The 16,616-nt window shown below is 40.3% G+C and overlaps 1 protein-coding gene across 7 annotated transcripts in view; it reads left to right on the top strand.

Annotated features, from left to right (window-relative positions):
• The window catches only part of GRAMD2B (GRAM domain containing 2B), a 111,872-nt gene extending 110,014 nt beyond the window's left edge, over positions 1-1,858 (top strand). For 5 of the 7 annotated variants that reach the window (XM_032844558.1, XM_032844527.1, XM_032844518.1 and 2 more), the window contains one exon: positions 1,595-1,858. In XM_032844558.1, the coding sequence (XP_032700449.1) occupies positions 1,595-1,636 (42 nt within the window). In that variant the 3' untranslated portion in view covers positions 1,637-1,858. Of the gene's footprint in view, positions 1-1,570 lie in introns of all 7 variants that reach the window. The other 2 variants (XM_032844541.1, XM_032844551.1) reach the window with 1 other exon arrangement.
• The last annotated feature ends 14,758 nt before the right edge of the window (positions 1,859-16,616 follow it).

The following is a 16,616-nucleotide window of genomic DNA, read 5'->3' on the forward strand; positions in this document are numbered from 1 at the left end:
TCACGGGTCCACCCCGCTCTAGAGGCCGTCCACAGCGGGGGGCGCAGACTTGAGGTGCACTCACAGCTGGCCCCCCCAGCTTTTACTTCCAGGTTTCTGTCTTTGGAGGTGTGTTTTAGATATTTTGGTTATCAGGACTTTATGTCCTCTTTTTCTTCCTCCGCACACCTGCTTTTCTGTTTACCTCTGGTCCTGTGGAGTAGGTAGGAAAGACAGGACAGAGGAACAGGTGGGGACGAAGGCAATGCCTTTTACAGGTCATGAGATAAATAAGTAAACTTACTGTCTGAGAGCCACAAATGGCATTCATGGCGGAGCAGAAGCGGCAGACCTCTGTTTTCACCCTTCGTCTGCCACTGAGAATGTGGCTGTTCTCCCAGTTCCGTGTGTGAAACCTGCGTGTGGTGGCGGAGGGCAGTGAGGGGAGCACCTGTGAAGTTCCCGGCACGGACGTCCTAGATGCTTTGCTCCTCACCAACCCTGGGTGCCTGCAGGACATCACAGACTGGTCTGTAGAAATAGATAGGGGCGCCTGGGTGGCTCAGTGGGTTAAAGCCTCTGCCTTTGGCTCGGGTTATGATCTCAGGGTCCTGGGATCGAGCCCCGCATCGGGCTCTCTGCTTGGCAGGGAGCCTGCTTCCTCCTCTCTCTCTGCCTGCCTCTCTGCCTGCTTGTGATCTCTGTCTGTCAAATAAATAAATAATATCTATTTCCTTTTTTAAAGATTTTATCTGGGGCGCCTGGGTGGCTCAGTCAGTGGAGCATCTGACTCTTGTTTTCAGCTCAGGTCATGATCTCAAGGAGGCTTGATGCAGCCCTGTATCCGGCTCAGTGGGGAGTCTGCTTGAGTTTCTCTCTCCCTCTCCCCCTCTCCCACCTTGTGCTTGTACTCGCTCTCTCAAAAAAAAAAAAAATATATATATATACACATATGTGTATATATATATATTCCATTTTATGTACACACACATATGTGTGTGTGTATCTTTTCTTTTCTTCCATGGGGTTCCCCACTCCCATCACCATATTGCTTGTTGAGAATTCCTTGCTCAGAATTCTTGGAAAGTTCACTTACTCAGCAAATATCTACTGAGCATGTTTCTAATGCCCAACACTGTCCTGTGGTCTCGAGATCTAAAGATACGTCACGGACCTGGGCCTGTGAAACTCAGTCTTCTGGGAAATGGGTAATATCTCATAGGAGTGTTCAACTTTGATGGTTTGAGTCAGACACCACAGGACACACATGCTCCATTAATCTCAGTTTCCCATTATCTGTATTTAGGTCATACTTGGTGCTATGAAGGCTTTTTGTTCTTTTCCTTCCATCTGATTTCTTTTGGTCTCCTAACATTTGCATCTTTGTGCCACTCTTCGTTTTTAGCCCCCCCCCCCTTTTTTTCATCTTAAAGTGGATTATCAACAGAGTTTATTTCCATTAAGCAGCATTTGCCTGATCTCAACTGAATGTGGGGGCCGCTTTTTATTCAACGTAGAATAGATTAATCTCAGACATTATCCAGATCATGGCAAATGGGCTCTTGGTAGAAGCCATTCTATTTAGGAACAGGAACTTCTCTCTTGTTATCTCCAGATACAAAACAACCTCCAGAAGCTGCTTGAGAATGGTGACTGACAGACCGGGTCAATCGTTCAGGCCGACATGATACCTCGCTCGCCCGTCCCTTTGGAGAAGGTGCTCCCTGAGGCATTTTGGTGGAGCGCTCCCTGCTGGCCAGAGGAGCTGGCGGACCAGCATCCCCAGCCATGTTTGCACTTGGAGGTCTCCAGCTCAGGAAGGGGGGAAGGGGGAATAATTCTGGTTCCTGTGCAATAAACATTGACCCTGTCTCTCTGAGGAAGTTTTCAGTGCTGCTGCCCGAACAAAACAGACCCATGTCTGGAGGTCTCTGAAGGGCCTGGTGGACACTCTTGGGTGATTGTGGTGCCACGGTTCTCGTGACTGTATCAGCAAACACACTCCACTCCGTGCCTTTTTAGTCCTTTCTGTGCTCCTTTTCTCTCCTTTACACCCCTCTGAACCAGCCTTCAAACGAAGGGAGAGATCATGTGCCAAAAACCTGATACGGTCCTTTCAAGAATGAGCCCTGGTTCTCCAAAACAGACTTGCCTCAAAGAACACCAGCATTTTTTTTTCTTTTCTGCCCTTCTGCTGTTCTGCTTTAAATCATCCTGCGTATCTTCTCAATTCAGTACAGACAAGAATATCACAAAGCAGATTAAAAGTACCCGTTTACATTGTGCTTTGTTCCTGTAACTAATACTTAATTAGACTGATCATCACCCGGCCCAGATCAAGAATCGATGACCACATGCAACTGAAGTACTAAATTAAACTTACTCAAAACCAAAACTAATCTTTAAACCAAAAAGTACAATATGATTTGATACTGGATGGAAAACCCTGAATTTTTAAGTTTATAGGTGGATGATGTTAGTTTTGAAACAGGCTGCCTACATGGAATGCTGAAACCCCTCCCAGCATGACCAATGAATGCTTCTCTCTCTTGCTGACCAGAAGAAGTAACTGGTGGTTTCCTAACTTCTATTTACCATATGGGTTGGCTGGTTTTTATTAATAATTATTTAGGTATCATAAGATCTGTAATATAAATGATATTCTGTTTCTGTTGGCAATGCATTTTATAATCATTTCTATGAAATGTACTTTGTTTAATCAGATAAGCTAATAAATGAATTGGTTACATCATTTATATTTGTTAGCCTGTTGGACAAGAACTGTGCCTGGTGCACCCACCCCACCCCCCGGCTTTTAATAAATACTCATTGGCTAAAATGCCCTGCTAACACTGTGTTCTGTCAGTTTGTAAACTCATTTAACTAAGACAATGTGGCCTTTTTAACTGCCTCTCCCCTCCTCTCTACTGCTTCCAACTCACCCATACTTCTCTCTTCCCAAGTATCTATTTCAAAACTTAAAAATAATTTAAATTCTAGGGTGGCAGTGATAGAGGGGAAAGAAAATGAGCTTTTAAATCATAAAAATAATGCTTTATTCTTGGGTTCATGTTTTATAAGCTGTGTGACCTGGAGATCTTTGGCCGTTTTCCCCTGTTTTATGTATGTGACTAAAAGTACCAACAAAAAGTGTCACTGAGAGGATCAAATGTGATATCTCTAGAGCCCATCAGTGTCATGCCAATAGTATACTCTCATAACAAGGGCCATATTCATTATTTTTCAAAATGTTCTCATGTCTGACATTCCAGTTTCATAAAAGTTCTAAGTCAGTATAGTCCAAACCCATTAGGAATTCAAGAATGGGTAAATTACCTACACCTACACAGAGAAATTTTACAATGTATGAAAAGCTTTGTATACCCAATATATTAAATACCCAATGTATTAAAAGGTTTAAATTTCACAGTAAAGAAAACAAAACTGAAAGGCAACCTTCAGAATAGGAGAAGATATTTGCAAATAACACATCCAATAAATAGTACCTAAAAAATATAAAGAACTTAGACCCCCCCAAAAGAAGACACCCAGATAGCCAACAGACACATGAAAAGATGTTCAACATCACTGACCGTCAGGGAAATGCAAAGAAAAGTACAATGAGCCATCACCTCACAACTGTCAGAATGGCTAAAATAAGAAACAAGAAACAACAGGTGTTGGTGAGGAAGTGGAGGAAAAAGAACCCTCCTGCACTGTTGGTGGGAATGCAAACTGGTGCAGTCACTCTGGAAAACAGTACGGCGCTTCCTCAGAAAGTTAAAAATACAACTACCCTATGATTCAGGAATCACACTACTGCATATTTATCCACAGTGGATACAAAACCACTTATTTCAAAGGGATACATGCACTCCTGTTTGTAGCAGCATTATTTACAATAGCCAAATTATGGCAGCATCCCAAGTGCCCATTGAAAGATGAAGAAGTGATAGATACAGAGAGACAGTGATATGTGAGAGAATAATACATATATATCACTGTGTGTATACATAACAATGGAATATTATTCAGCCATAAAGAAGAATGAAATCTTGCCATTTGCAATCACATGGGTGGAGCTAAGTGAAGTCTGTCAGAGAAAGACAAAACCACATGATTACACTCATATAAGGAATTTAAGAAAAGAACACAGGGAAAAAATAAAACAGAGACACCAAGAAAAAGACTCAACCCCTGAGAACAAACTGATGACTACCAGAGGGGAGGTAGGTGGGGGGGATGGGTGACATAGGTGATGAGGATTAAAGAGTACACTTACCAAAAAAAAATTAAAGATCTGAATTTCAGGAATTGGCAATCTCTCTAGGATTTTATCCTGAAGCAATAGGCAGAAATCTAAGATTTATACACAAGAATATTCTTTGAGAAATTATGACTGCAAAATATTACAGATTTTAAGCATTCAATGGCAGAACAATTAAATCATATAACTGTGGAGAACTGTCAAAGCATTGTCTAAGAATGGCATCAAATATACCATTAAAAAGTGAGGCACAAAACTATATGGTATGATCATAATTTCTGAAGAAATTCCTACATATATGTGTCTATACACATATATATGTACATATGGAAGGACACACACACTGACATTGTCTATCTTCTCTAAATGTGGTACAATGAGCAGTTATTACCTTTTTTTAATCAGAGAAGTTGATCAGAAACATTACATGGCTCTCAGCAGGGAATGAGATCTTACTATTGTGCCCACCCTGCCCAATAACACGGCCCCCAGTTCTGTACCACGAGTGCCTTCTTTAGTTGTCGTTCCAACATCCACTACAGTTTTTTCCCAAAGAGAGAGAAAACACATTATTTTTAAATAGAGTGACTATTTTTGCTCTGGGTATGCTGTTATTTGTTTCTTTTGGTTTGGTTTGCTTTTGTTTTGTTTTCTTTTTCGTTAGTAGCTCCTAAATCTAAATCTGCTACAGATGGATCTGAATGATGATGTCCACATACCTGTCCAATATGCAGGTTATAGGCCTGCTTATTAAATCCAAGGAAGCATGCGGGAGCAAGCATCTGGGATTTTTCAGCCTCTACCACCAAGATTAAAAATGTAGGGAATTCTATGGGGTGCCAGGCTCAGTGGGTTACACTCTGCCTTCGGCTCAGATCATGATCCTAGGGTCCTGGGATGGAGCCCCGCGTCGGGCTCTCTGCTTGACGGGGAGCCTGCTTCCTCCTTTCTCTCTGCCTGCCTCTCTGCCTACTTGTGATCTCTGTCAAATAAATAAAATCTTTTAAAAAAGAAATGTAGGGAATTCTAAAGTAGAAAAGAGTTCCAGACATTGAGAGGTCCCAATAACAGCAAATGTTCACCATATACCTTGCGTTTTAAAACTTTAGCATTACCTTTCAGAAAAAAACAACAATTTAAAAAGAGATTAACTGGTTGTATTTCTACTTCTGTGCATCCTAATATTTTCATGTGTGATGAAATATATACTATTTGGAATATATGAGCAGAAACCAGCAACTTCACATAAACTAAAAATGCAATTATTATTGACCTCTCAAGCTTTGTGAATACTTAAGATAATTTCCTATGTAGACTCTATAACACTCCAAGGCATTTCCCAGGTATTCGTTTATGCAATTCTTTGAAAACATCACAGATGTATTTTCCTTTAAGATTTTATTTTTAGGGGCGCCTGGGTGGCTCAGTGGGTTAGAGCCTCTGCCTTCTGCTTGGGTCATAATCCCAGGGTCCCAGAATTGAGCCCCGCATCGGGCTCTCTGCTCAACAGAGAGCCTGCTTCCTCCTCTCTCTCTGCCTAGTTGTGATCTCTGTCTGTCAAATAAATAAATAAAATCTTTAAAAAAAAAAAAAAGGATTTTATTTTTTATTTTTAAATAATCTATACCCAAAGTGGGGCTCAGACTCACAACTCTGAGATCAAGAGTCCCACGCTCCTCCGCCTAAGCCAGCCAGGCACATTTGGTTTTTTGTCTTCCATAACTCATCCTAATTCATAAATTCATGGCATCAGACTGAAAATGTTCCCACTTAAGTGTGAATTTTCTCTTTCATGGTTTTATGTGTCTTAATAGTGAAATTCAAGTGATGCTCTCCTTGTTTGTTTCTGGTGACCTGAAGGTCACGGACACTAACAGATTATAGATAGCTCAGGTAATTTTACTCTCAAGCATTATTTTTTTTAAGATTTTAATTTTAGGTAAAAATACACCCATTGTGGGGCTTGAACTCACAGCCCTAAGATCAAGAGTTACATACTCCACTGCCTGAGCCAGTGAGGCACCCCTCAAGCATTTTTTTAAGTCAAAATTCTATACCCTGGTAATAGTTATGCTATCATTTGGGATCCATAGCCTGATCGTCTCACAAAGGAGCCCAGTGGTATAATGTTCTTTTTAATGCCTCTTTTAAACCTATCCCTACTAATAATGTTAATATTAGCAGTTTTTAACTAAACTAAAAAATTAGGGACATTAAATGAAGCATCTCTGACCACTGAGTTTCTACCATCCTTTGTGTTTTCCAAATGCTAAGCCTTACCAAAGCAATCTGTAGATGTAATGCAATCCCCATCAAAATTCCAATGCCATTTTTCACAGAAATAGAACAGCATGGAACAGCATGCAAATAACATTTGCATGGAATCACAAAAAAACATATAGCCAAAGCATCCTGAGAAAGAACAAAGATGGAAGAAGCATCATGCTCCCTGATTTCAAACTGTATTATGAAACTATAGTAATCAACACAGTATGCTATTGGGATAAAAACAGACATATGGATGAACGGAAAAGATTAAAGAGTCCAGAAATAAACCCATGCATATATGGCCAGTAATTTATGACAAAGGAACCAAAAATTTATCATGAAAAAAACAGTGTTTTCAATAAAGTATTGGAAAAACAGGACAGCCACATGCAAAAGAATGGAAATGGACCTCTATCTTACTCTGTACACAAAATTCAACTCAAAATTGATTAAAGACTTGAATATAGAACCTGAAACCATAAAATTTCTAGAAGAAAACATAGGCGGTGTGCTTCTTGACACTGGTCGTGGCAATGACTTTTAAGATCTGACATCAGGAACAAATACCATAAAAGAAAAAAATAAACAAGTGGGACTCCATCAAACTAAAAAGCTTCTCCACAGCAAAGGAAACCATCAAGAAAATTAAAAGGCAACTTATTGAATAAGAGAAAATATTTGCAAATCATATATCTGAGAAGGGAATAACATTTAATACATACACTCACACAACTGAATAGCAAAACAAACAACGTGATTAAAAGATGGGCTGAGGGGCACCTGGGTGGCTCAGCAGGTTAAACCCTCTGCCTTCAGCTCAGGTCATGATCCCAGGGTCCTGGGATCGAGCCCCACATCAGGCTCTCTGCTCAGCGGGGAGCCTGCTTCCCTCCTCTCTCTCTGCCTGCCTCTCTGTCTACTTGTGATCTCTCTCTCTCTGTCAAATAAATTAATTAAAAAAAAAAAAGATGGGCTGAAGGACTGAACAAAAATTTTCCAAAGACATACAGATAACCAACAGGTGTGTGAAAAGATTCTCAGTATCACTAACCATCAGGTAAGTTAAATCAGTATCACCGTGAGATATCATCTTTACCTGTTAGAATTGGCTATTATCAAAAGAACAATACATGGTAAATGCTGGGTAGGACATGGAAAAGTGGGAGCCCTCTTACACTGGCGGTGACAATATAAACTGGTGCAACCGCTATAGAAAACATATGAAGGGTCCTCAAAAAATTAAAAAGAGAGCTACCATAGGATCCAGTAATTCCACTGCTGTATATTTATCCAGTAAACTAACTCAAAAATATATACATGCTCCCATGTTAATGGGACATTGTAGCATTAATCCTAACAGCCAAAATATGGAAACAAATTAGGTGTATAGAAGAATATACACTTGAATGGATAAAGAAAATGCAGTGTATATATACAATGAAATATGATATGACATTAAATATCTATTATTCCATTAAATATGTGTATTATTCCATTAAAAAAAATGCAATCTTGGGAGTTCCACTCCAAGAAGGCAGTGTAGGAACACCCTGAACTCACCTTCACCGTGGATACACCAAGTCTGTATCTGTTTGTATAGATCAGTTTCTCTTGAAGAACTAAATGCTAACTCAGCAGCTTCCATACACCAAAACATGGAGAAACCACACAGAGAATGCTGAGAGCTGGGGACACGGGTGCAAAGGGAACTGACCCTTGATGATGCAAACTGCGGTGAGGAGGGATAGTGGTGGGGGGACCCAGAGCAGATTCATCAACCTTGGGGGACAGAAAAAAAACAAAACCACAGTTTCTAAGAGCAACATGAAAGATCCAGCCCTAGGGCCCGACCCAACAGCAGGGGAGCGGCTGGAATTCTCTGTGGGTTGAAGGGGCTGGTGCACACCACAATTTATGTTTCGTCTCCACCCTGACGGCATGGACAGGAGCAGAGTATGGCCACCCGAGTCGGCCTGCTGCCTCACTGAGCCCCTTGCTCAATCCATACCAGCCTCAGCGTGGAACACTACAGGACACCTGGTCAGTGCTCACCATAGCTCCAGCCTTTCCGCCAAGGTGACACAGGGGCAAAGCACCTCAGAAGACTCCAGGCCCACACCACTTCGGCTCCAAACAACTCGCAAGGGGCATGGAGCACCCCAGAATATCCTGGCTTTTTACCCAGGTCAACTTCAGCCGGCCTCCCGGATGCCCTCAACAGAGCCTGGAACTAACTCGGCCCAGACACACTTCAGTCTGGGCTTCCTTCCAGGGTGCCCTCCAAGCGGAGAGCCTCAGGACCCCACAGTTGGCACCCACTTCAGCTTAAGATATCCTGCAGAGATGCCCTCTGCGCAGAGAGCCCTGGGACTTGCCCAGCTAACGCACACCTCAGCTCTAGCCATCCCACCAGGGCGGCCCTAGTACAAAGTGTCCTCGGACTCTCAGTCCATACCAGTCTCGGTCCTAGGCAGCCAACCACAGTTAGTGGGCACTCATAGTCTCCACAGGGGATGATCATACACAAGGTCATTCCTTCAAGTTTCGGAGAAGTAGTTGTTCCACCTAATTCACAGATACAAAGAAATTCAAAACAAATGACGAGAGAGGGGCGCCTGGGTGGCTCAGTGGGTTAAGCCTCTGCCTTCGGCTCAGGTCATGATCCCAGGGTCCTGGGATCGAGCCCCGCATCGGGCTCTCTGCTCGGCCGGGAGCCTGCTTCCCTTCCCCTCTCTCTGCCTGTCTCTGCCTACTTGTGATCTCTGTCAAATAAATAAATAAGATTTTTTTTAAAAAGTGACGAGAGAGAGGAATGTGCTCCAAATGAAAGTACAAGACAAAACCTCAGAAAAAGAACTAAATGAAACACAGAAAACCAGTCTATGTGATAAACAGTTCAAAGTTATGGTTATAAAGATCCTCCCCAGATGAGAGAGAAAAGTGGATGAACCCAGTGAGAATCTCAACAAACACAAAATACAACAGGGAACCAGTCAGAATTGAAGAATACAACAAGTAAAATGAAAATACACTAGCGGGAATCGACTGCAGATTAGAGGATACAGAAGAGATCAGCAAATGGAAGACAGGGTGAGGGCAAGCATCCAAGATGAAAAGCGAAAGGAAAAAAAGAATTTCTTTTTTTAAATGACGGGTTATGGGTTATCTTGGATAACATCCATATCTTGGATATCTGGGAACAAACATTTGCAGTACAGAGATCCACAAGGAGAAGAGAGAGATAAGTGGGGCAGAAAACTTACTTGTTTTTTCAAGTAACAAACAACAGCTAACAACTTCCCTAACCAGGGAAAGTAAACGGACATCCAGGTTCAGGATACACAAGGAATTCCAAACAAGTTGAACCCAAGGACATCCACACCAAAACACATAATTATTAAAACGCCAAAGAGGGGCTCCTGAGTCAGTTAAGCATCCGACTCTCCATCTCAGCTTAGGTTAATGATCTCAGGATCATGTGATCAAGCCCTGCATCAGGCTCCATGCTCACAGGGAATCTGCCTGAGACTGTCTCTCTTTCCCTCTTCCTTTGCCCCTCCCTCCTCTCTAAAACAAATAAATAAATCTGCAAAATAAAATAAAATGTCAAAGATTGAAGATAAAAAGAGAATTATAAAAGCAGCAAAAGAGAAGCAACTATTTATGTACAGGGAAAACCTTATAAGGCTGTCAGCTGATGTTGCAGAAGAAACTTGAGGCATCAGAAGAGAGTGGCATGATACATTCAAGGTGCTGAAAGGAAAAAAATCTACAACCAAAAATATTCTAGCTGGCAAGATTTTCACTGGAATGAGAAATACTGCATTTCCCAGAAAAGAGAAGTGAAAGGAGCTCATCACCAGTAAATCGGCATTGTAAAAATATTAAAGGAACTTGTTTAAGTGGAAAGGAAAAGACCATGTTTAGAAGAAAATTATGAAAGGAAAAAATTTCATGAGTAAAAGCAAACACACTATAAAAGTAATAGACCAATCACTTATAAAGCTATAAGTGGTGGTTAAAAGACAAAAGTAGTAAAATCAAATATATCTAAAAAAAAAAAAAAGATACTTAAGAGGATTCACAAAATAAAAGATGAAAATATGAGGAGGGGAGAATAAATGAAGTTCTTTCAGAACATGTCTGGGGGCACCTGGGTGGGTCAGTTGGTTGTGTCCAACTCTTGACTTTAGCTCAGGTCATAATCTCAGGGTCGTGAGACTGAACCCCGTGTTGTAGATTGAGCTCCACATGAGTGGAGACTGCTTAAGATTGTCTCTCTCTCTCTCTCCCTCTACTCCTCCCCACTCATGTACCTCTCTCATTTAAAAAAGAAAGAAAGAAAGAAAGAAAGAAAGAAAGAAAGAAAGAAAGAAAGAAAGAAAGAAAGAGAATGTGGGTCTTAAGTGACCATCAGCTTAATATAGACTGCTATATACTTGAGATGTTATATACGAACTTCATGGTAACTGCAAACCAAAGACCTATTACAGACACACACACAAAAAAAAAAGAAAAAGAAAGCCAAGAATAGCACAACAGAAAGTTAATCACAAGGAAAGAGAGTAAGGAAAAAAGAAATAGAGAACTACAAAAGCAACCAGAAAACAGTTAACAAAATGACCATAATACCTATGAATAATTGCTTTAAATGTAAGTGGGCTAAGTGTTCCAATCAAAAGAGGTAATGAAATGGACAAAAAACAAGACCCATCTACGTGCTGCCTACAAGAAACTCACTTCAGACCTAAAGACACATAGAGACTGAAAACGAAGGGGTGGAAGAAAATATTCCATAGAAATGGAGGAAGAAAGAAGTTTAGATAGCAATACTTATAGCAGATGAGATAGATTTTAAAACAAATGCTGTAATAAGAGACAAAGAAGGACATTACAGAATGACGAAGGGATCATTCTAACAAGAGGATATAACAATTATAAATATCTATACAGCCAACATTAGAGAACCTAAATATATAGAGCAAATAATAACAGACATAAAGGGAGACACTGACAGTAATACAATAATAGAAGAGACTTCAACATCCTCCTTAACTCAATGGATAGATCACCCAGGAAGATCAGTAAGGAAACAGTGTCTCTGAACAACACATTAGACCAGATAAACTTACTAGATATAAACAGGACATTCCTTCCCAAACCAACAGAATATACATTCTTTTTGAGTGTATATAGAACATTCGCCAGGACAGATCACATGTTAGGCCACAAAATAAGTCTCAATAAATTTAATGAGACTGAAATCATATTAGGCATTTGATTCTGACAACATTATGAAACTAGAAATCAGTTACAAGAAAAATTGAAAACTGGAAAAAAACCCACAAACACATGGAAGCTAAATAACATGCTGTTAAGTGACTAATGGATCAATAAAGAAATTAAAGAGGAGGGGCACTTGGGTGGCTCAGTCGGTTAAGCATCTGCCTTCCATTCCGGTCATGATTCCAGGGTCCTGAGATTGAGCCCTACATTGCTCAGCAAGGAGTCTGCTTCTCCCTCTCCCTCCACCTCTTCCCCCTGCTCATGCTCTAGAGCTCTCTCTCAAATAAGTAAAATCTTAAAAAGAATTAAAGGGACAATAAAATATATGGACAGAAATGAAAACACTATGGTCCAAAATCTTGGGGCCACAGCTAAAGCAGTTCTAAGAGGGAAACTTACAGCAACAGAAGCCTTTCTCAAGAAACAAACAAACAAAAAAAGTCTCAACTAATCTAGCAGCACAAGTAAAGCAACCAGAAAAGGAAGAACAAAAAAAGCAGAAAGTTAGTAGAAAAAAGGAAAAAATAAAGATTAGAGCAGAAATAAATGACACAGGGACTAAAAAAAATAAAAAAATTAAAAAATAAAAAAAAAATAGAAAAGATCAATGAAACCAAGAGCTAGTTCTTTGAAAACTACTGCAAAAAATTATATGCCAGTAAACTGGACAACCTAGAAGACATAGATCAGTTCCTAGAAACACACCATCTTTTAAAACTGAACCTGGAAGAAACAGAAAATCTGAACAGACCAATTTATCATAATAAAATCGAATCAGTAATCAAAAAACTCCCAATGGGGGCGCCTGGGTGGCTCAGAGGTTAAAGCCTCTGCCTTCGGCTCAGGTCATGATCCCAGGGTCCTGGGATCGAGCCCCGCATCGGGCTCTCTGCTCCGTGGGGAGCCTGCTTCCCTTCCTCTCTCTCTCTGCCTGCCTTCCTGCCTACTTGTGATCTCTCCCTCTGTCAAATAAATAAATAAAATCTTTAAAAAAAAAAAAACAAAAAAAAAAACCTCCCAATGAAGTAAAGTCCAGGACCAGATGGATTCATAGGTGAGTTCTACCAAACACTTAAAGAAGAGTTAATAGCATTGTCAAACTATTTCAAAATATAGAAGAGGAAGGAAAGCTTTCAAAGACATTATAAGAACCCACCGTTATCTTCATACTAAATCCAGACAAAATCACTACAAAAACAGAAAACTAGAGCCAAAATTCCTGATGACCACAGATTCAAAAATCTTCAACAAAATACTAGCAAACTTCATAAAACAATACATTAGAAGTATCTTTCACACACAGTCAAGTGGGATTTATTCTGGCAATGTAAGGATAGTTCACGATCTGTAAATCAATCAATAGGATATGCCACATTAACAAAAGGAAGGATAAAAATCATATGATCATCTTAACATATGCAGAAAAAGCTTTTTTTTTTTTAAGATTTATTTATTTATTTATTTGACAGACAGAGATCACAAGCAGGCAGAAAGGCAGACAGAGAGAGAGAGGGAAGCAGGCTCCCTGCTGAGCAGAGAGCCCGATGCAGGACTCAATCCCAGGACCCTGAGATCATGACCTGAGCTGAAGGCAGTGGGTTAACCCACTGAGCCACCCAGATGCCCCAGAAAAAGCTTTTGACAAAAATCTGATTTGATGATAAAAAAAACCCCTCAAAAAATTGGGTTTTGAGGAAACACTCCTCAACATAATAAAGGCCATATTATGAAAAACCCACAGCTAATATCATACTCAGTGATGAAAAACTGAGAGCTTTTCTCTTAAGGTCAGGAATAAGACAAGGATGTACACTTTGTCACTTCTACTCGACATAGTACTGGAAGTCTAAGCCATGACAACCAGACAAGATAAAGAAATAAAAGGCATCCAGACTGGTAAGGAAGAAGTAAAATTGTCACTATTCTCAGGTGACATGACACTACACATAGAAAACCCTAAAAAATCCACCCCAAAAAATGCTGAAAGTAAATTTAGTATTGTTGCAGAGTATAAAATCAATATACAGAAATCTGTTGCATTTCTATACACTAAAAATGAAGCAGCAGAAAGAAAAATTAACATAACAATTACATTTAAAATTACACCAACAAGCCTAAAATACCTGGGAATAAACTTAAACGCATAGGTGAAAGACCTGTACTCTGAAAATTATAAAACCCTAATGAAAGAAATTAAAGACAACACAAACAAATGGAAAGATACCCCATGCTCATGGACTGGAAGAATTAATGCTGTTAAAATTTGAATACTGCACAAAGCTATCTACATATTCAAGCCAATCCCTATCAAAATACCAACAGCATTCTTCTCAGAACTAGAACAATCCTGAAATTTGTATCAAACTACAAAAGAACCCCTACATATAACAAATCAATCTTGAGAAAGAACAACAAAACTGGAGGTATCACAATTCCAAACTTCAAGATTATTATAATACTACAATCATCAAAACAGTATGGCACAGGAATAAAAACAGACACACAGAGCAATGGAACAGAATAGAGAGCCCAGAAATAAACTTACACTTACACAGTCAATTAACCTACGACAAAGGTGGCCAGAATGTACAATGGGGAAAAGACGGTCTCTTCAATAAATGGTGCTGGGAAAACTGGATGGCTACATGTGAAAGAATAAGACTGGACCACTTTCTAACACCATACACAAAAATAAACTCAAAATAGATTAAAAACTTAAATGTGAGACTTGAAAACATAAAATTCCTAGAAGAAAATAATAGTCAATAACCTCTTTGGCACTGATCTTAACAACATGTTTCTAGCTAATGGCTCCTCAGACAAAGGAAACAAAAGCAAAAACAAGCTATTGGGACTACATCAACATAAAAAGCATTTGCACAGTGAAGGAAACAAACACCAAACAGAAAGGCATCCTACCGAATGGAAGAAGTTATTTGCAAATGACATAGTGGATAAAGGGTTGTTAACCAAAATATATAAGGAACTTATATGACTCAACACCAAAAACTCCCACATAACCTGGTTTAAAATGAGCAAGGACCTGGGACACCTGGGAGGTTCAGTTGGTCAAGTGACTGCCTTCAGATCAGATCATGGTTCCAGGGTCCTGGGATCAAGCCCCACATTGGGCTCCTTGCTCAGCAGGGAGTCTGCTTCTCCCTCTGCCTGCTGCTCCCCCTGCTTGTGCTCGCTCTCTCTCTCTCTCTCTCTGGCAAATAAATAAATAATTTAAAAAAAAAATGAGCAAGTACCCAAACAGACATTTTTCTAAAGAAGACATCCACAAAGAGGGGTCATTTGACACCTGTCAGAATGGCTACTACCAAAAACCACAAGAGACAACAAGTGTTGGTGAGGACGTGGAGGAAAGGGAGCCGTCATGCACTGTTGCTGGGAACATAAATTGGTACAGCCACTGTGGAACAGTATGGAGGTTCCTTAATTTTTTAAATTACTGAGTATTTACCCAAAGAAAACTAAAACACTATTGTGAAAGGATACCTGCACCCTTATGTTTACCGCAGCATTATTTACAATAGCCAAGCTGGGGAAGTGACCCAAGGGAATCGCTGATGGAGGAATGGATAAAGAACATGGCTGGCACTTTGGAAAACAGTGTGGAGATTCCTTAAGAAATTAAAAATAGAGCTTCCCTATGACCCTGCAATTGCACTACTGGGTATTTACCCCAAAGACACAGATGTAGTGCAAAGAAGGGCCATCTGTACCCCAATGTCCATAGCAATAATAGTCATAGTCGCCAAACTGTGGAAGGAACCAAGATGCCCTTCAACAGACGAATGGATAAAGAAGATATGGTCCATATATACAATGGAGTATTATGCCTCCATCAGAAAGGATGAATACCCAACTTTTGTATCAACATGGATGGGACTGGAGGAGATTATGCTGAGTGAAATAAGTCAAGCAGAGAGTCAATGATCAGGTTTCACTTACTTGTGGAGCATAAGGAATAACATGGAGGACATTAGGAGATGGAGAAGAGAAGTGAGTTGAGGGAAATCAGAGGGGGAGACAAACCATCAGAGACTGTGGACTCTGAGAAACAGAGGGTTTTTGTGGGGGGTGTTTGGGAGGGCCTGGTGGTGGGTATTATGGAGGGCACGTATTGCATGGAGCACTGGGTGTGGTGCATAAGCAATGAATTCTGGAACACTGAAAAGAAATTAAATAAATAAATAATATCATTAAAATAGGGGGAAAAAAAAGAAAAGAAAAGAAGATGGCTGGACCTAGAGGGTATTATGCTAAATGAAGTACATCAGGGAAAGACAAATACTATGATTTGACTTAAATGTGAAATCTAATAAACATACTAAATCCACAAAAGCAGCAGAAAGAAACCCACAGGACAGACTGGTGGTTGTCAAAGAGGAGAGGTGTGGGGAGATGAGCAAAAAAAAGGTGAAGGGAGGGGAGGGAAGTACAGACTCTAGTTAGGGAATGCGCAAGGGAGAGGAGGTACAAGCACAGGGTCTGAAGTCAATGGTATTGTAACACCAGTGTATTGTGACAGACGGCAGCTACACCTGTGATGAGCAAAGCCTAATTTACAACCACCTAAATAGCTGTTACAGGCCTAATTCTACCTTCTAGGGAAGTGAATTTCCTCAAAGAACATTTTTTCCCCCTCCCAGAATATTTTATTTTATTTTAAAGATTTTATTTATTTATTTGTCAGAGAGAGAGAGAGAGAGCAAGCGAGCACAGGCAGAGTAGTAGGCAGAGGCAGAGGGAGAAGCAAGCTCCCTGCTGAGCAAAGAGCCCAATGTGGGACTCGATTCCAGGACTC

This window comes from Lontra canadensis, unplaced genomic scaffold (genome assembly GCF_010015895.1).
Source record: "Lontra canadensis isolate GAN:19392208 unplaced genomic scaffold, GSC_riverotter_1.0 scaffold4, whole genome shotgun sequence".
NCBI classification, from domain to species: domain Eukaryota; kingdom Metazoa; phylum Chordata; class Mammalia; order Carnivora; family Mustelidae; genus Lontra; species Lontra canadensis.